Raw genomic sequence first — 22202 nt, 5'->3', positions numbered from 1 at the left:
ACTCACCTTTACATCGGGCACCTTCATGCGGGTGCCCTCTTTGCCGACGAAGATGTCATCTATATCCACCAGGATGTAGCGTTCCAGGGACAACGACAGTCTTTTCCCGGTCAGAAAGGCCACAGCGTCCACAAACACCAGCTTATGCAACCAGAAGACCAAGTTATTCCCGAACAAGACCCTCTGGATGCCATCATGGAGCCCCAGGTCCTGCACCACCGACGGGAGCAGAGCAGCGTTCTGCCCCATTGATGCAATGCTGTCGGCTGATTGGGTCTTGGCCAGCAACACGGGCTCATACGTAGAGTGGTTGGACTGGAAAACAGTCCAGTCATCTCCAGGAAGTCGACCCGGCAGGGGTTGCCCAGATCGGGTGATGAAGAGCAGCGGCGACTTGGGGTTGACGGTACAGTCCTTCAGACCCAAGTTAGAGTGGAGGAAGAGGGGAAATCCTTTCAGCTGCGCGCTGAGCAGACTGTTCTCATTGGCCTGATCAACAGAGACAGAGAGAGTAATCACACGGATTCATCATACACCCCAGTCATGAAGACAGAAATATATTGCACGTAATTCCCCGATCTCTGCAATCAAGTGTGAAATAAAGGATGTCAGGCCAACTAGCATGTGAAGGCATGACGCAGCCTCTACCTGCTAAGCTAAATCTGCTCTGATCTGAGACAGCAGTCGAAATGAATCACCCTCCTGCTGCGTTCGCCGACATTCAAAGAGTGAGGTTCACTGATTATTCATTGAAATTGCTCCTCCCAAACATGTCATTCTCCAAATTCTCTGACACAGCTACCGCCGTGAGTGCACAAGACCTACTTCCTCTTGCACTTTAACTCAAGTTTGATTTAAAATTTCAACACTGTGTAACTGTGTGAGTATGTTCGTGAGAGAGGCACAAATGTAATTTCTAAATACACACACACACACACACACACACATTTATATATACATACATATATACACATACATATATACACACACATATACACATACATACATACATATATACACATACATATATACACACACATATACACATACATACATACATATATACATACACATATATATACATACATACATATATACATACATATATACATACATACATATATATATACATACATATATATATACACATACATATATACATATATACATACATATATACATACATATATACATATATACATACATACATATATATATACATACATATATATATACACATACATATATACATATATACATACATATATACATACATATACATATATACATACATATATACATATATGTATGTATACACACACACACACATCCCTGCAACATCTCTAATCTCTAGTAATCAATCAATCGTTGGAAGTGATCAATCAGAACAAAAATGTATGGTTCCAATTGACAGAATTAGTGCTTTAGTTTAAGTAAAATAAAGACAATACAAATATTTCAGGAAAAAAAATACAATTGACATACATATGAAAGTACTGTTTCCAATCCTGCACCTGTAGTGTAGTAGTACTGTGGTATCTGCTCTGCTAACCACACTACTATTTAGGGTAATCCATTTGCCAAAAAATAGGGAAAAACAAGAAACAAGAATCAAAACACACACAAAACCTAAGTTAGACAGTAAAACTGTCCTACAGACACAGCGATAACATTATTATTCTTAATTCTTCTGGCTCTGATGTGAAAATCCAGACAACCATGGTGTGGTCAAAACTAGACTGGACTTTGTAACACGCTGATAGCAACAGAAATCTGACATTTATGAGATTTAAACATTCAGTGTGCAGGACTGGAGCAAACATCCTCGAGCAAAGGTTTGGAACAACAACACAGTGTCTAACGTGTGTTCGGATTCACTGTTGTCTACACTGACGTGGACCTGTAATTGTAGCGCCCTTGAGTAACTATTGATTGTCGAAGGGAATTAAGAACGATTCCAAACTATTCATTGTTGTTTTTCAACCTGAAAGAAAAATACAAATGGAGCAATAAAATGCTCTTTTCGCATTTTAAGAAAAATAAGGGGTGACTTTCTATATTAAATAAAATAATACAGCTTTTGGTGTTGATATATTGGCCTCTTTAAGTTTATTTTCCGTGTCCTCAGAGTCTGTCCATTCTTTATTAAAGGCTCAGTTATTGCCGTCCACTTTCCTCATCTTGGACATCGCTGATTCTTTTCTATTTTTTTCTGACTGTTGTATTTGGCCCCTGAGTGCTCTAAATCCCACACACTAGTCCTGTAAGAATAATAGAACATTTTGGAGTGGAAATACTCTCAATAATGGACAAACTTTGTGTTTCGAAATAATTTCTTTGGCATTTTGTCCCAAAATCCTCCTCCTTTATATTAGTCAACATGTAGGCTCATTACTATGTGTGGTAAGCTAAACTTACTGATGGTGATATACCAGTTTGGACATGCTTCTAACATTTTGACAGCAGAGCAGCAGTGAGTTCACATCATTGGGATGCACGCCCTCGCTCTTCCTCTTCCTCTTCCTCCTCCTCCTCCTCTCCCAGGAGATGATAAATCCCACCAGGCTTTCCTTACCTTCACCTACACCTCCTAACATCACTCCACCACCATCCAAGCCTCCACATCTCTTTCTATATTCTTCCCATGGCTCAGAAGTGGTGATTAAAATCATAAGACCTGAAAACTGGCCTTGGGCAAACAGACTCAGCTAGGGGATTACTGGTAGAGAAAGGGCTAGAGAGGCTGACGACTGAACACTTGGAAGAACTACAACAAAGGCGAGAGAAAGAGAAACAAGTGATTGGGAAGTCGGAGTGAAGGAGGCCAGATTAGAGAATAAAGAAAAACAAGTGATAGGGAGAACATACGAGAAGTAGTGCATTGGGGATGAGTGATATTGAACCAGCTAGATTTTTCCAACCCTGCGAATCCCATCTCCTTAGAGACAGTGGAGCCAGATGGACAGGGCAGAAGGTGTGAGTGAGGAGGGAGGAGGCACGGGGAGTGTTGTGTTGTCCTAACCTTGAAGAAGCCAATGATGCCCACTCCATACTCCACACAGTACTTGTCCAGCAGCTCTCGGTTCCAGGCGTCCAAGTTGACGTACTTGAGAATGTTCTCGTAAATCACCAGAGTGAAACGCCCTCTCTCTTTATCTGTCAATGTGGGCATGTCCCCTTTACCGGGAGAGATCTCAGTCCGGTACCTGAAGCGGCCAGACTCCAGTATGGCCACGATCTCCTGACCCAGTTGAGAATACTGACTTTCCACAAACACCAGAACTACAGGATCTGTCCTGGCCCCACCGGGATCTGCCCCGGGGCCTCCTGAGATGCTGCGCAAAGGCAGCAGCCGAGACGGAGTGACCCTAAGGTCATCTGAGTCAGCCGACGCTCCCTCTGCCCCGGAGACACCCCCTCCTGTCGGCTCCAGCTCCCGTTTGACGCCATAGAGAAAGTATGCAGAGATGAAGACGCTGACGGTGCAGAAGAGAAAGAGGAGGAGGAGGGAGGTCTGCAGAGGGAGGAGACGGACCAGCCGACGGAGGCGAGTCACGCATCCCAGCATCGTCTCACACCACTCCACCCCACAGGCCCAGCAACACGCCTTTGGGACAGCTCCTCTCAGTGTGGGTGGAAAACGGCGAGTAAGGATTCTTCACGACAGAGTCGGTCTTGTTCTAGAACTAAATGCAAAAGGTGTGGAGGTAGCAGCTGCAGCAGCCACTGGAGAAAGAAATGAGATGGTCTCACGTTGGCTCTCCCTCATATTGCAGCACTGCTTATGTCACCATGGCAGAGAAATGGGGGGCCTTGGACCGCTGGTACACACTTATGCCTCAAAGGGAGGGCTGGCAGGCCGAGTCACTGGTGGAGAAAGATGATGGAAGACTCCATCACCTGTCCATCATGAGAACCTGCCAACCATGTCCCAGCTAGATTTCGCACCGTCTCTTTGATTGGAGAATGATCTCTTGAGGGAGGCGAGGTTGCGCAGGTCATCTCAGCACCACCATTCCCTCAGGATAGAATCTCCTGACCTAGAAAAAACAGCAAGACGAGAAAATGATATTAAAATCTGCACAGCGCAGTATCAGCAGCGGCATCAGCTCCTATAGAACAAATTGCATTCTTTTGTTGTGTGGGTTTAGTGCTGTGTGGGAGATGTGTGTATACTGCAAGTGCCAACACTCCAAAAGTTCATTCCAAAGTAGTCCTTGCATTCACCTACACAAAGTAAGAGCTGCCAATTCCCCCCCTACACACACACACACACACACACACACACACACACCTAACCCTTGTGTGCACAAGCATGAACACACAAAAGTCACTCTCTCCTACAGCCTTCACACAATCAATAGGCAGAATGCAAGTGACAACAAAAACTCTGGGCGAGCCAATTCTCGATGCAGCCCTGCAGGACTTGGTGACTGCATACAAGTGAACCCATCAATTGCCACTGAACCAAATGTGAAAAGTACAAGAGGAGGCATGGGACCAGTGTAAGCTAACAGAAATTCTCCATGTAGAGGCAGCTAGAAGGAATGAGGCAGAGCATCATAACATTTACATGTAAATGTCCATTAGGCTGAGAGCAATTGAACCGCACCCCCCACCGACACACACACACACACACACACACACACCTCTCAACCCAGAGAGACTAAACGTTGACAATGAAACTCACTCAGCCTCAGAAGCAAATCTGGGAGTTAATTTTACTATGCCAGCAACACCACTTATGGTCTAATTAGATGTGATTAAAGTTAAAATTACAAAAGTCACCATTCGGGCTGTCAAGGAATATTCTAAGTTAAAAAAGAGAAATATTCTACATGCACATTTCGGAAAAAAAAGCTGCAGCACAGCAGATGTCTGCCTCATGACTGAATGCACTGCATCCACTTGACAGGAAATATTGATTAACCACCCCCCCCCCCCTCCAGCCCCCATCACACCAGTGTGACCGAATCACATTACTAGATATGGTGATACAGGGATGCATAGGTTTAAGGTCATATGGGGATATTGTACTGGGGTAAAAAAAAAAAAATTGAGAGACAGACAGACAGACACACACACGCAAAATCAAAAAGAGTCTTAAGAAGTCCAAAATGGCCCACGACTCCAAGGGAGGGATGAAATGTGGGTCAGACTGAGAGATGCATCCACAGCCACATGAAAATGATGGCAGAAAACTCAAAGAAGCACAAGAGATGGAGCATAGATTGGAAATACTTTTTTAGTCATTGCTCCACCAGTGTTACTATAACCCAACCAGTTGGCTGAAAATGAGGTACGACAATCCTTTATTGCATCTCACTCCCAGAGGCTGCGCTTTATCCCTCCAGGTGACCACGGGGCAGAGGTCTTTAAGTTAAATGCTATCAAAATGGAGTACATCAAACTTTGCTCTTACGCTAATTTTGCAATCTGTAGGTATAAAGATCTTGTTACGAACAGTACTTGTGAAATGTTCAACTGTATTAGACATATCCATCCAGCACAAGGCAACATTTCAGGCATTCCATACATGATTCCTGTGGGTACATACAGTTAAATGAAAGAGAACAACAACAACAAAAAGCCTGTAATGGCCTGTCAAGATAATTCAGATATAAACCAGTGTTTCATGTTTTATCATTCTGTGAAGACCAACTCCTAGTTGGACTGGCTCTCAATCCACAAGCCTACAAAGGTGGTCATTGGTCAAACATCACCAATAATTCACTTTACTGTATTAGAATCAAAAACTAACAGACTAATTAATAAACCAGCATCTTTCCATAGGCCACAGATAACTATCAGGAAGAGAGCCTATTAATAGCATCCCTTTAATGGAATCAAGGTCAACTTTCTGGTAAAGCCTCCAGTTAAGCTCAACAGGACGCCTAATTCTCCCTTCAAGTGCAACGGAAGAAATCACACTCCTTCCTCTATGAGTCGCGTCCAAGTCTCCTCCTCACAGGGAGGCTGAGCCTAATGTAAAGCCAGGCTGTGAAAAACCAGTGGGCGTTCACAGAATGTATCACAGCCGAGCAGACGAAACCCAACAGGCCCTGGTCGCTTGAAGATCCGTGTTTGTTCATTTCTGGAGAAGCCGGGGTCTGTGCCATGGCATATCGCTGTGTGATTAGCCACAGGAAGTGACTGTTAGGGAGAGCAGTCAAACAAGAGGGGAAGACTGGGGGGGGTTTAAAACAAAAAAGCCTTACACTTTAGCAGGTCTATGTCTGCAACCTTAGAACCACCCCGAGGTGATCCTGGTTAAAACAAAATCAGTATCAGGTGCACTTTGATGCCTAGAATTAAACTCACCAAAACAAGTTGAAGCAGGAAGCAGCTCCTCATTTTTAGACGGTTACAATGACAAATGTCGCCGACGGCAGCAGCAGCAGCAGCAGCAGCAGGCCATATCAGCTGCCACTAATTAATGGTAATTCAGGGAGTAACTTGATAACAGGCTAATTTTAAACTTGATACTCTACTCTTGTAACCATACTTTAGCGCGTTTCTGGCAGTCTGAACAGCTCCGGTGGAGCAACACATCTCCTCTCCAGAGGGGCGTATCACGTCGGTCTCGGGAGTTGCATTCCATTTCCCACAGCAGGTCATTAATTTTTGAAGCGGGACCTTCGGTATTTGGGCTGTGTAGTGTGTAGAGACCAAGATGTGTCAGATGAAATAAGTACCAACATACAAATCAATCCACAGTTGGCAAATAGAAGTATTAGACCGGATGAAAATCGCAGACAAACAAATCAAATAACAATCCTGATGGTTATCTATAAATGTAATGTAAATTACATGATTAAATAACATAAGATTAGCTTATTTAAAGTGGCTGTTTTAGCTCAGTCAAAAGATCAAGAGAGATAACATTTAAGATATTAAAATCAAATTGTCCCATGAATCTGGGACCCCAGAGTGGTTAGCCATTTTCTTTTGATACTGCAACGACTGATCATCAGAATCACAGATGATTTATTTTTTGCCAACCAACCTAAAGATTTGCTAAATGTTTCAGCACAACCGGCAGATACTTTATTTATTTGATCACAGCTTCTTTTTTTTTTTTTAACTTGTGTTGAGGTTTAATACGTATGAGACAGAAAGTTGGGGTTTTTTTTAATTCAAAGTGAAAGAATAACCATTTCAAAACAGGCCGGCGCTAACTGTTACGATAGAGGTTAATGTTTAAACAGAATGAAGAAGTGTTATCTTTGGTCCATAACTGTGGCGAGACGATGTTCTGCCATGACACTGTTGACTTGGCTTCGGAGCCGACCAAACAGTGACACAAGATAAACAGAGTTAGGCCACAGAAAGCCTCACTTCTTGCCCAATTCACAGCAGCAATGTTCGCCTCCCAGAGTTGACCTTCACACTCTGCTACAGGGAGCTACCGCGGAGCGATTGAGGCCAAGAACGAGCCGACGCAACGCTAAAGAGGGTATAATACATTCTACTATTATGGCACAGGCTTGAGCTGATGGACAACCGTCTTACCTAATGTATCTTCTACTCGATCAGTCATGGACACCGAGCCGTGATGCAACCGTCCAAGATAAAAAAAAAAAAAATGCAAAAAACGCTGAAGAGGAAGAGAGCCAATGAATATTTTATGCTTTGAAAGCAGATGAGAGGTATAGCCGGTATCCATAAGGTAAAGAGCAGCCAAAAGCTGCTCAGAGACAAGAATGTTTCAGGGAGTCAGAGGTGGAACTCGTGAATAAAGGAGACCAACGTTCAGACTCTCAATGATGACAAGAGCTCACATTCAATAGGAGCTCTATAATTGTACTTGTTGACTAAAAGTCTCCCTAAATGGATGTGGCAGGCAGATGAATAAAGGGTAAAAAGAGTAGCAAATATCAAGAACGGGAGTAAGAAAGGAGACAAAAGCAGAAAGGACATGAAAACAGATTGGTTGGAGAAACTCACCTTTTTTTGTTTTCTATTTTTTTTTTTTTTTTTTTTAGAAAAGCTGAATGATGGTAACAGAATAACACGGCGGCATGAGCAAGCAGGTGGCGGCGGAGAGGACAGACTAATGCTTTCCCTCCGTGTGGGTGGTCACTCAAAGCTGCTCCCTCTGCATCATGGGAGGCAGGCCAGAAGCACACTGATGGATTAATGAGAGATGATGAGGAACAGGGAGATGGGGCCTGGTCCTCAGCTGTAACAACTCTCTGCATAAACAGTGCTAAGTTTGGCCATATGTAGCCTCACACGTCCCGTTCTCCCCCAGCCCCTCCCTCCCTGACACTTCTTTTAAAGTGTAAATACAGCTAAGTGTGGCGGCTCATGTGTGGAGAGTCAGTGCATTAACACGGGCATCCATAGTCCCAGTCGCTGCAGGCGATCCCTTCGACAAATAAACTTTTAAAGGAGTAATGGACCTCCAAGCCCCTCAGGCCCCCCCTCCCTTTCTATCCCACTGCCCAATCTGTCCCCTCTCTGCTGACTGACAGAAATAAACGATGAACCACTGTATTCAATCACCACATGCCTTGGCAACCGCACGTTCTCCATGGAAACGCTGGAGCTATGTTGTGTTACAAGGCATGGAAACTGCAGGAGGAAATAGGGGGAGGGGCTAATCAATAGGACAGTCATCAAAAAGGCTTATGTTGTTTTCACTTCGGGGTTCTTACAAGCACCCAAAGTGGCTCGATCAAGACTGACCTGAGAGACTTGTTACAAGATCCACAATCTGACTGATGGCACCACAGCGCGCACGCGCGCACACACACACACACACACACACACACACACACACACACACACACACACACACACACACACACTGGATGGATCCCTGAACAAACATCCCTGAGTCGGCAAACAGCACCAACACAAAAAACAAGTTGGGTCTGGAGCGTGCAGCGGGGCCATGGGTCAAGGTTAGATGGGTAAATGTAATCCCTAATCTGTAATCCTGTTAATCTTGACACTGTAAACAGTACCAAATGTGCTTATGTTCGCACTGGTATGAAAGGATTAACAAACAAGACAATGGAGAGATGAAGGTATGTGTGACTTGTGCTACTTGTTTACCTAAAAGCAGTCAGAAATCAACCACAAAGAAGTGCCCCCCCCCCCCCTTTCCTGGTAAGAGATTGAACTTGCAAATGTTCAAACTTCATTTCAAGCCAAAGAAACAAACATGAGAGGAGCAAGGCCTCTTTAAGAAAGAGGAAGAAGAAGAAGAAAAAAAGAGAGTTCAATTCAAAAAAAGCCACAGTCGCCTCTTCCTTAAGCTGGCCTTGGCATTCATCAATATAAAATCAATCATTTTTGAAATATGAATTCCATTTTATGCAACCATTGTGGCGGCTGCGATTAAAAGCTTAGGCCGTGAAATAGTGTGGAACGCGATGCCGTATTCTCACTCCAGCTTCCGCCTCCGACCACTCAGCCAATCTGAACGCCCGAGCCAGCAGCTTCATTTTAGCTGCAAATATTTACACCGACACTTCCTCTCGTTCTGCCTCAATTCATTTCATGCCGCTGCGTGAAGGACGGTGAACTCGGAAGAGGAGAGGGTGTAGTTTTGCCTTCTAATTCTCCAGACAGTGACTTTCACATCACCTCCGCCCCATCTCAAACATCTGAATTGTCACATTTTTCTGAACATCAATTTACCGTCCAGAAGACTGACGCCATTTAACTGAAGAAAAAATTGTCTTCTCTCTGTTTTTGCTTGCACCCTAGCAATTACATTTCAAGACCCTACTTGAAGACCTCCATCCCAGCACTGCCGTAATTGAAATGATTGCATTGTTATTTTTGTTGACTGGGTAATGGGAGGCAGAGGCAGATACACGTTTTCAAATCCAGACAAGTGAGTGCAATCTTTTCCTGAGGGCAATTATGAATAAAACGGAGGGGATAGCAAACATGTCTTCAATGACAATTAGAGAGCATTTCTGTACCTCTGCTGTGTACTCAGCCAGACAGAGCCCACACTTAAACATCCATTTGAGGCATCCTGTCAAGTCCCATCAACACAGATGTCCTCCCCTATGACGATAACCTGACCAGACGTCGCTATAATGGCATGATTACACATTCATGTTTGTAGGGACGAAAGGACGCAAAAAATACAAAGGGCAGAAGGGAAAACGTGTTTTGTCTCGGGCTCCCAAACCTCCAGTCCTCTTTAGCTCTTGGATCTCCGGCAGCAACTACAGGGATGTAGGGATTTGAGAAAGGCATGAAAAGTGTGAAATGGATTAGCACACAGAGGGAAAGGCAGCGTGGATGAGAGTCGGGAAGACTGTGGAGATAAAGTGGGAAGGGTCATTAGGGAACGCTGGAGCAGAGATGAGAAATAAAGCTCCGTGATAGCACTCCCCTGGGCGGCGGGGTAGAGTGGTGAGAGCAGAATCAACACCTTCATCAATAGCCTTGATCACCTCCATGCGGCACATAAAAAGGACATATGTATACACACACACACACACACACACACACACACACACACACACACACACACACAAACCCCCATCTCTCTCGCTCTCTCTCCCCTCTTGTTGAAAACCACAGGCAGCTCACTACCACAGTATATCTATTTATAGACGCCGTGTGCCCCATTTACAAGCATGGGGACATGAGATTTGTATAATAATAAAAAAAAAAAAAGGAAAAAAAACAGTTAAGAAAACAGAAGACACCGTTTGTACGCTGCAGCTGGAGTTGCAGGGCAAACGCGGCTCAAAAAGTGGGGAAGATGCGACAGCGCATCAACCGCTAAAACTCCATTAAAATGGACAGTCCGGCTATTATCAGCGGCGAATGACAACAGGTCGAAACAGCCAAGGTGTCGTGTCTGAATCTAACCTAATTTGTGTGATTACACGCTAGACAGATTAATCAGATACATAACAGGAGAGTGGTCTGATTAAGCCCATGAGAAAGAGGAATAATTGACCCCCACTTTGGATTGCAGATGTAATCTTTGAGTGACATTGCAGACAATTAGCCAGCAGCCGCAGGAGAGCACACCCGACAGCGTGGGCCACTGAAATATATCATTTACTCCATTCCACTTGGAAATCATGCATATGGATGTCGGGTTGACATTACGCCGGTGACATGTTTATGCGTGGAAATTTTATTATAGGGAAGGACCTGAAGCAATGAACAACCACCACTGCCAACGCCGATAACAACACTCTCACTTCTTTCTTGCAGAAAATAAAAATGTACACTTGAAAAGGAAAAAAAAAAAAGCAAAACAGCGGAGCTCACTCTATTGGATTTCTGAGGGGAGAAATAAGCTTGTAGTGCCTTGGACAGCCAACACAAGGCACATGGAGGTGGTAGGGAGAGGGAGGACGTGGTTGGTCATTTATCATTTTTGTCAGTCCTGGTAGAAAAAGGAAGGAGGGGTTTAGAGGGAGTGGGTGGGTGGGGGGGTTGGAGGGGTTGGAGGGGTGGCCCTTTTTTTTTAATAAATTGTGTGTAGGTGGAATGAGTGTGGCGTTGTTGGTAAGACAGGGGAGGGGCGAGGGAGCCCGATCAATGCTGGTGGGAGTGACTGTTTGTTCCCATTGTTTATCTACTGTCATCTCAGGACGCCTCTGAAGGACATGGGAGCATGGCGGGCGGCGCAATGTCTCCATTGGGGCCGAGGATTCATAATGGGTCTCTCCTTATACAGACAATAGACATCAGTCAGAGGTGAAAGTCATACTGCTTGTGGATAAGGCGCAGTGTGTGTGTGTGTGTGTGTGTGTGTGTGTGTGTGTGTGTGTGTGTGTGTGTGTGTGTGTGTTACAGGGTGCTGGGTAGAAGTAGCGATAACAGTACTTGTCAGTGTGGTTTCACCCTGCTGGGGCTTTGCCCATCAAATCAACAGTCTATTCAGGTGAGAACCTAAAGCACAAGGCTTTCTATTAAGACTTTTAACACCTGCAGTGGCACCGTAATAACAGAGGTGCTGACCTGACGTGACCCTCAGATGCTATCAAAAACAAACAAAGCTTGGGACGACCACTGATGAATAAGAGGAAACTGTTCTGCTAAAAAGAATACAAATCCCCGGCCATGCTGTAGCACACATAAACAATATAACAGTCTTATCTATTCCATCAATGGGGGGGGGGGGGGGGGGGGGCAGCCCAGCGGAGGATTTTAGACCTTATTAGGAACAAGTGCCATACCTGCTTACACACAACAATGAGGAGGCGGATTCTAGAGGCTGTGCAGCAAAATTTCAGGTGTTATCATTCCCAGCGGAGTTGTGTAACCCCCCCCCCCGCCCCTTCTTCCTCTCCTTTTTTTTAACACCTCCTTCTTCCATCTTCCCTTCTTTCATGTCCAGATAAGAAACGGCCCGCACTGATCTGACTGATTCGCACAGCAGAAAAGCATTCCCGTGGGAATATCACGTTGCGGCAGAATAGCTGACACAAGAGATGAGATTCTGTTGTGCTGCCCATATTTATGCCTGCGAGATCAAACAGATAGGATTTTTCTGCACCCCCCCAATGAAAATCAGCTCATAATCATCAGCCAGCATTCAGAAGCACAATCAACAACAGATAAACGGATGTGAGTGGAAGTTTGTTGATGAGGCTGTATACACTTGGCTTGACATAAACAAACAATGCACACTTGACGCGTGCCCCCGCCCCACTCGCCTCCTCCTCGCTGTAATTGAAAGCGATAAAAATTTGAGAAAATCCAAAGCTTGTGATTGGCTTATCGCAATAATGATGATTACACTCTAAACTGCGGCCCCTTGTCATGAATCCTCTAACAAATAGCCTGTTTGGGACCGCAGCTGAGCACCAGCGCTTCTCCTTTTTCGATCTCAGGCGTGCGCTTGAAGCACAACCAGAGACCCACTGACACTCAGTTCTCTATACTCACCCCGCCCCCCCCCCAAACTGTATCTTTGCCAGCATTGTGACATTTGTAAGAAACATGAAAACAATAAAAGTACACATATAAGATGGCTCCATTTAGGTCTCATTCCCACCAGCTGAAATGCACCATCTTTGCTCTGTATCAGGGATGATTTTTGTTGTTAAGTTCTAGAATTACGCTTTTCAAGTATCTGGAGGGTCTTGATGGAGATTTGAACAATTTTCTAAACATCAAAATCTATACCATGAGGTGAAAGACAGTTTAAAACTAATACAAGATGCCTCGGTGTGCATTAAAGTCTGGGAAATCAATGAAGTGTTTTGCCAATCGAGTCCAGTTGTAAACCGGTTTGATTTTATTCAAACCAGCATTTTGTAATCATAACATGTCCTGGCAAATTAAAGCCTACATCAGCAACCTGTGCAGATGGCGTTCCAGCGCTAAATCCACCGTGTAAGCTGCTGCGTTCGTAATAAACAATATGACAAGTGGATAACTATGAGCAGCGGAGATGGGAAATGGCAAAGAGAGTGAAACAATGGCAAATATGGCCGCATTCTGGAATTGAGGCCATTAAAATAGAGTGAGAAGGAAAATGTCATCTTTCTTCATGCATCTTCACTGTTCCACTAGTGAACATAAAACACTGGTACCCAGCAATTACTTGTTGTGAGCACAGATGCTAGTCTTTTTTTTTTTTTTTTTTTTTACAAAAAAGGGACTTTATTTGTCACACCTGCGTAATGTGCCAAGAGAAGGGTGCCCTGAAAGAGTGAGTACCTCTGCAGTGAAGAACACTGTGGGCTGCTACAGGCCACCATGAGGGTGCTGCAGGGTTTCATGGCCGCAAGATACTAGATGATGTGCACTTAGCGACGGTTGCCTGGGTGATTCACCAGTTTTATGGCAGAATGGCGAAGAGAAAGCCCCCGTTAAAAAACTGACATGACATCTTGCCAGAAGACATGTGGGAGAATCTGAAACTAAAATAAGCTCTATGGAGAGATGAGATATTAAATGCTTGGTGCCAGCCAAATACTGCACCTTACCAAAAACGTATAAGTCCGAACATTGTGGCTTCAGCAAGATTTCTACAAAAGCCTGTAGCAGTCGAATATAAAAGTTGTTTCCCAGACGATTTGTACTCCAAAACAAAAACTGCTTTGTCCTGAAGCGGGCGAGTCTGAGTCTGTATATGTCATTACACATCCTCATTGTATTTGACAGGGCCGGTGCATATTTGCAGTGAAGAACGATGAGCTGTTACACACTTAACCACAGAGACGTTATGTAAAGAACTGTTAACTTTTTTCCCACAAGCTTCGTAATCGAAGCATTTATCATTGCCACTATTGATGTTTTTCTATCCTTTAGTGAAAAGATGGTAATTTCTTAACAGAACTGGCTGTGCTTTTATTAAGCAAATGGGAAAAAAAACAATATGAGCAGCCACAGAATGAACCTTTGCACAGAAAATAAGAATCAGGACATTTTTGGACAGCCCCTGTATTTGCGGTTGTCAGTCCAAATCACTTGGTGTGTGTGTGTGAGAATGTCATATTACACTCCCCCACTTCATCAGATGGCATCTTCCCTCCCGGCAGTCACAGTGAGGAGAGTTTGGCAACGGTGAAATAGCTTGGCAATGTATTTCTGGTCCATATTCAACGAACAAGGCTACGCAATCGAGGTGAGCGCTGCAGTTACCTCGTGTGGAGAGGATGCGGACGATCCTGCAACTGCTGCTGGAGTTGGAAGATGGTCAAAGACACTGCATTTTGGCTTTATCTGATGTGAAATGATGCGTTTTAGCATTGACACCATGAAAAAAATGAAATCAGAAAATGAATATCATTTTGTTTAACTTTGTTCCAATTAGATGTCAGCCATCATCCGAGCTGGCCAACAACCAAGTGAAGACAGAACTGGTGGAACATAAATTCCAAAAACAAAACCGTTATGAACATACAACAAACATAACCGCAACTGCTTAAGTATATAGCAGCTATGACACAAGTCCTGTCCCTTCCCATGAAAGGACCTGCTGTTCTCAATAGCAGGATCAACACGCTCTGGGATTACTGAGTTTTGAAAAGTGTCCCCCTAAAATACATAAGTGTGTAATTGCTGCTGTTTCTACTAAATACTGACTTGTAGGGGTTCAGCTCCAGTCTGTGCCACAACTGGAGCTGCGTCTTCTTCCAACCACCTCTGAAGCGTTCTACCTGTCTCCCCCCTTCCTTTGTTCTGTCCTGAAGCAGAGTGACGCATGTGTGAGTGTCACAGAGCTGACAGGTCTATCTGGGCTCTGTCTCCTGCACTGGCTCTTCCCATTTCCCCTCTTCATCACTGCCCCTACAGCTGCTGTGTATCCTACCATGACACCTAGACACACACACACACACACACACACACACACACACACACACACACACACACACACACACACACACAAGCATCAGTTTACAGAAGGGGGTCAACTTGTGCCTGTGCGCCAGGTCAAGCCTTTACAGGGCTGCGTGCATGGTGGTGTCTCCATGAACACATCCCTTTAAAATCTAAACAATACTTTTTTTTTTTAAAAGCAAGTCAACGGAGAGCAGGACGTGCAGAGGAAGACATTGGGGCTCTGCGAGATGTCAGTATATATTAACCAACAACTAACGGTGATATATCATGGAGTCTTTTTAAAATTCTGAATTCATACAGGGATTAGGGATGGAAGAACCGGTCAACTGCACCAACAACTTCTGTCGTATTAGTAGTAATAGTAGTAGTAGACAACTGACTTTTTATACTGCTGCCATGATTTTTTAAGATGAGTCCAAGTAATTTATGCGCTTACATGTTCTGTGAAATCATTACTCACGTCCTTACTTGCTAGCAGCTAAGCTAACATCATCGTCATTTCTTCACTGCTGAAGCTTCACCCTGCTAACACACATCATCAAACTGAAAATTACACTACACACATCACGGCGTAGATGAATTAAATCACTGACAATCAATCTCCAGCCTTGAGCGTGGCTATTTTGAAATGTAACAGAGAAATCATTGTTTTTTTAATTCAATTATATGCCGTTACAGTGATATAATATGACATAAACTGTAATATAAAGGCGTGCGGACACACCAAGCATTGTGCAACACACAGCATGTTCGTGTGTGCACATCTATGTGGGACTTGGTACACGTGGCTCAGTGGAGGGTTATGGGCAGACGTAATGTGTTGGCCATGTCAAATCTAGAATCTGTCTCCAGCCACTCAGCCATGCCCTGCCGGCAGCTGCCATTGTCAGTGCACATGCCGTCACCATAAACCCGATGTAACATTTCTCATTTGATACGTCTCTCGGCCATTTGCTCTCCTGAGCACACAAACAGTCGTTTCCATTCTCTCACACACAAGCTATTTATGCACACAGACGCACACACTTTGGAGGTCTGTTTTTGCTCCCCCTCCTTTGCTGTAACAGGTGTGGTGATGGACGTGGGGGTAGGAGGTAGTAAGTTGATCCAGCCGTTGCCAAAACATCCCCGGTCCTGCTCAGATCCTTCATCTCCTGAAGGGAAGCTTCCAATCAGTCTGGCAGATCAATACTCCCTCGCCTCAGGATATCAGGGTCTCAAGCTAACTAGAAGCACTTAAGGAGAGAGGGAGTCGGTATTGATTACAAAGGGTTAATGGGACTTGTGTGCTGGCTGCAGTTTTTTCTGGATTGGAAATGTGTGACTCAATCCGATAAATTAGTACAAATTGGTACATGCTCTCAACTTGACTGCTGTTGAAGTTCTAATACAACTATTGTATGGCCTCTAGCCTTGTGGAATAAGGCTGAATGGAATCATGACAATAGTGCTTCAGTAACAGCAGAGAACTGTGCCACAATGAATCAGTGCCGATTGAAGTAGATGACCAGAAAGAAAGCTAGTTGGTAAATCTTTTATCTGCTCTGAAAGACGGGTGCTGGGGAGGATAAGGTTCAAGATGCCATGACATATTTGCTCCAATATCAATTATTCAGCGTCGCCTTTTCTAACCATTTAATTATACATCAATGTTAGAATAACAAAGCCTAAGAATCCTCCGTGTGTTCCTGCTGGCGAAGGCCGCCACAAAGAAACCGGATGAGGGGAACCTTTAGGTAAAAGGCTGGAGGAAGACCGAAGCGAAAGGGGCCTTGAGGCCGTTTTCTCCTGCTGTCGAGCTGTCATTTATGAGGTGTGCGCCTCACCCACTGTGTGATCAGAGATCAAAGGGTGAACCGAAACTGTGGCCTATAGCCACGTGCTTACATTATTCAACAGCTTGTTACAACAGCCTGCGCCCTGATCTCACACACAGAGACACAGAGCTGGAGACACCAGGGAGGGGAACACCAGGGAGGAATAGCCGGATTAAGAAAAAGGGATAGAGAGAGAGAGACAGACAGACAGACAGATAGACAGACAGACACCAGGAGGCTGGAGAGAATAGAGATAGAACGAGGGGTGGACCTGAGGGATGTGATAAAAAAAAAAAAAACAGGCGCGAGGGATTCAATGGGATGAAAGGAGGTATTGAGTAAAGGGAAGGATGAGAAAGTGATGAAAGATGGAGAGATAGAGAGAGAGAGAGAGAGAGAGAGAACAGGTGGGTGAAATGCACAAAAGAAGAGGTATGCCTTTCTAAATTTGCCTGTTGCCAAGGGAGACTGATCATAATGAATATGGACGCTTAACCTTTGACCACATACCTTATTGGCTCACGTAGATTCAAACACCAAACAGAATCAGAATGTTTCATTTCTTTGTTTCTTTGTCGCAACATAAAAGCAACAAATAAATGTCTGGGCATTTGTAATGTGATGAAACAATGAAACAGGACGGTGATGGAAGGGATGTTTAAATCTCTGTCACTTCTCATTCTCAGTGGCTGCTGAGTATTGGCTAGTAGTCAAATCAAACAGGTAAAGCAGTTCCCATTTCTCTGGACGGACACACACACACACACACACACACACACACACACACATAACAACAAAGCAAAACAACATCTATCAGATGAGCACTGAACTGACAGGGACCGTGTTTTTGGAGCACCCTGCTTATAGTCCCAGACTCGCGCCGCTGTTCAGTGAGCGGGCTCCTTTGTTCATTAATTGATTGGCCTTCCCTGCTGGGCCTCAGGAACTAGGTTACATGGATCCACAAGGAAAAAAAAAAAAAAGGGACTGGCCCCCACGGTAAAAGGCGGAAGATAGATAGACGACTCCAGGACAGATTTTCAGAGTGTTAATATAACTAATGGAGTGAGTAGGACAGTAACTTTATTGAAATCGGCCTCATCTAATTAGAGCAGGCAGCCGATGAGAGTGAAGAGGGACAGGAGAAAAGGTTGGATTCCATTATGCGAGGATGATGTCACCGATGGCTGAGAGACAGCGGGAGGTTTATTACCCAGCTGTAATGGACAGGTCTCTCTCTCACCGTCATAAAAATGAGAACGTGTGCTTGCTGTCACCGTGTCTTCTTGCGCCAGGTCTTGAGGTAATAAGACCCTCAGTGGCGTCTTAGTAAGACACAGAGACAAGCAGCTCGGCGCCCCGCATGCGGCATACGCAAACATTTTTTGCTGATATACAATATGACTAATGTTCCCTTATCAATCATTGATAACGAGGGATACATTGATAATACGTGATTTGAATTTTTAAAAATTAGCTATAGTTGCCAATGATGTGCTGGCATTTTCATGCATCCCTTGCGCTGGCCTTTCTGACGTGCAAATTTAGTCAAAAAAAATACTGAAAAAAAATGGCCCTTTAAAAGTTCTTAAAAATGCCACCAATTTAATTTAATTTCTTATTTTGTTTATCAAATTAGCCGCCGTACTGTATGTTTATGTAAAGCATGAATTTGATTAATGTCCCATGTGGGGAACCGTTGACGACTCCTGGGAGCTCATCACTGCTTGATTAAGCCCCATGTGTTTACTTAATTTATTTATTTATTTTTTTGCTCATAAAAATACGAAAGCTTGAAGCGGTAGAGGGAAAAAAGGGGGGGGGGGGACGGCAGCAGTGGGCTGACGAACCGTCTCGTCAAGTAAAACCAAAATCACCAACCAGACTGGAAAATGTAGTATACAAGAAGTTATACAGACTATTTAAAAAGGGAAGTTAATGGTTTTACAGTTGAGATACTAAAATTCCGGGAGGCTGAAATTGGAGGTTTTACTTACCAATAAGAAATGCAGATAAATTCTCACAGTTAAATAAAATTGCCCCTGCAAAATAAAAAAAAAAGACCACCGTGACTCTAAATTTAGATTTAAAGAGGCTTGAAAAACTCCTCGCAAACAGAATATTTGTCACACACTTTTATAACGTCTCCAACAACAGAGACGGAGTCGGGCTGTTGCCTCTGTGTCTGTACAGGATACAACAGCTGAACTAACGCGTGCACGTTTCCAGCTTGAGTCTCTGCCCCCGGTGACAGGCCTGTGCTGCCTCCACTCACTGAGATGGACAGAGGGTGCTGGGCGATGTGGTGAACAGTGACACTCAGCCTGACAAATGTGAGCACTGCAACGGCTAATGGTGGTCAATATGAGAGAAGAGGAGTGGATGTCATTGACAGTTGGTCTGACTCCAAAACATAATCCAACAAGGCTTCAGGCAGCATTTGAAAAAAGAGAAAAGAAAGAAAGAAAGAAAGAAAGAAAGAAAGAAAGAAAGAAAGAAAAAAAAACCATCAGACCATGACTCTGCAAAATTTTTGCTGGCATAGTGCTTCTCAGCCCAAGTGGGGTGTGACGGCTCGCAACATAATCTTAATATATTATTTGATCCTCCCGCCCAGAGGAGGTGCAGTCATACTGCATTTCCATCTCCGACGAGGCTCCAGACGCTGAGCGGCAAAACAGTTGACCACTCCTCACAAGAGATGACGCCCAGGTCACACGAGGACAGAGCAGCAGAGAGGAGGTTAATATACTGTCAGCGGCAGCCACAGGCAGAGAGAAGCGCTAAAGAATAGAGGAGAGGGAATGAAAATGAAAACCCAGAGCATCTCACTTGGATTGCATTGTACTCCAAAGTACATACTCTGCAAACTGCAGGGAGAGAGCAGTCCACCACCTTCTAAGGGCTGCTCTAATGGAGTCCTCTTTAAAGTCTTTATCACTAATTCATTACGTGTGATTTCCCATCAGCAACGCTTGAACCTTTGTCTTCTGTCTAATTGCGAGCCAGTGGCTCCCAGTCCTCATTCGTCCTACCTACTAACAACTTTTCCCTCCGGGGACGATCGCGCCGGTAAGCTGTTTGCAATGATCAGCTTCAAATGACTGAGTCACATATTCCAATGTGGTGAGATGAGTGAATTAATATGGAGGTTTTATGAAGTTGTGGTCAATCAGGAGATGAAGAAATGACACCAATGTAGCAATCTGCAGAAATACTTACAGAAATTAGCATGTAAGCTCATCTCATCCTGTCTTAGAGTCCAGCGTTTCACCTCTATGCTGATGATTGACAATGTTGAGAGGAGGAAGACGTGCCTAGCAGAAATCTCCCTCCGCTGGAAACAGCATTTCTACATACATGCGGCAGGGTGCGAATTACAGAGATTTTTTTTTTTTTTCCATAAACGTCTAACCCCATTAAGTTAGTTAATAGGCGATGGAATCATCTTTGGAAAAAAAACAATCACGATAGGTCCATTCTGTCGCTGATTAATGATCTGATCGTCAATTGGAAATAACCTACTTTTAGATATATTTTAAGTCAAGTCCTCCATCAGTAATTATTGAAATCACAACGTAGTCTGTGTGTTTTGGTCCCTGGGAGACACCAGATTTCTCTTGTCTGACCTCAAGCTGACAAAGTATGGAATACAACTTTATGAAAGCAACATGTCATTAAAGTACACACCACATATTTCAGTATCTTCAACCCATTAAAAGAAAATTCCCATTCCCCTAAAGCTAGGCAGCGTACTACCCGGGTCTAATTAGCAGAGTTTTCGTATCCCTTAATGACTTTGCCATTTCCTCTCACTGGGAAGATGAACCAGCACAACGCTAACATCAGCCTCAACATTAGCACAATTAGGTGAAGAGTGAGACGAGGGGCCCGTCATCGCATCTCCTCGGCTTCATTAAGGTGCACAAAAGACAAGTTGACGACAGACGAGCTGCTGCGTCTGCAAGTCGGGGAGCCACTGAGCAGGTGTACTTAGCAACCCAGACACTGTTGCCATGGGATGCTGTAAGAACTTGTCCCAGATAATGCGGCCAGCTTTGTTGTCTGTAGTAGAGGTTATACAATGAGCTCAAAGGCCACTCCAAATTTCAGGCAGCCTCCTAAATTTTGTACTCTGCTCATTTGTTGATTAGCAAAGAAGAACCGGGACATCACATAATTATTTATAACTACTCGTGGCTTACAAACAGGACATTGAGTATTTGTGGTCTTAACTTGTCAGCTATTGTTAAAGTGACTCATTCATTGTTGACGCTTTTGTTTAAGAACAGGCATACAAACAATTAGACGAGACCTCGGCCTGTTTTTTTGATCCCGCGTCCAAGTCTCCGTGAGCAAGACACTGAAACCTTAATTGCTCCTTGTGAGCCGCCTGGCACCTTGCTAGGTTGCAGCAGCGAGTGTGTGAATGTGAGTGTGAACTGGTGAATGCGGCCACACTGAAGCGCTTCCACAGCCATTTAGGTGCTACAAACATTGAAGCCTACAATAATAATAATAATAAAAAGGACCATTTGACAGATACTGTGAGTTGACACTTGTTTTCTAGTGGGTCTGGAGAATATGATCTATAACCAGGTTATCCTGGTAGCACCAACTGTCATGTGACACATCTTACATTTGTCCAAAATTTGCAGCTCCTACCATGTGAATAATGAACTTGGCCTGACGGCCATTTTGTTATTTCCATTAACTGTAACGCCTTTGAAAAGAGTCTAATATCATTACGACCCACAGCTAGCGTGCTTACTCACCACAACTCACCACAAGTATTTGTATGACAATTACTGACAAAGTTTGAAATAAATATAATATTTACCAGGAAAAACAAAAAAGGCAAAGTCAAGTTGCCTCTGGAGCACAAAGGAGAAGCATCCATACAGCTCATGGTTTCGAATTATTTCCAGATGCTTTGTTGCGTTTTCTGGCAGCAATTTGTCATTCTTTCAGTCACTCTCAGAGCTTCCTCCTCATTGCCTTCAGCCAGGTCTCCACCCAATGCATCCTCAGCGAGCAAGTGAGGTATCCAGGACCTTTGGGTGCAATTCCTATCCGCTCTGTCACGACAAAAGA

The 22202-nt window shown here is 44.1% G+C and overlaps 1 protein-coding gene across 1 annotated transcript in view; it reads right to left on the bottom strand.

Annotated features, from left to right (window-relative positions):
• ndst1b (N-deacetylase/N-sulfotransferase (heparan glucosaminyl) 1b) overlaps positions 1-22202 on the bottom strand; it is a 45225-nt gene that overhangs the window by 11859 nt on the left and 11164 nt on the right. The window contains exons 2-3 of the mRNA XM_086221437.1: positions 3023-4040; positions 7-489 (exon numbers count right to left, since the gene is read on the bottom strand). Coding sequence (XP_086077563.1) covers positions 7-489; positions 3023-3568 — 1029 coding nt within the window. The 5' untranslated portion in view covers positions 3569-4040. The remainder of the gene's footprint in view (positions 1-6; positions 490-3022; positions 4041-22202) is intronic.

The sequence above is a fragment of the Aulostomus chinensis genome, chromosome 13 (genome assembly GCF_037954235.1).
Source record: "Aulostomus chinensis isolate RoL2024-O1b breed Wild chromosome 13, RoL_Achi_v1.0, whole genome shotgun sequence".
Taxonomy (NCBI): Eukaryota; Metazoa; Chordata; class Actinopteri; order Syngnathiformes; family Aulostomidae; genus Aulostomus; species Aulostomus chinensis.
This window is presented reverse-complemented; position numbering and strand designations above follow the sequence as displayed.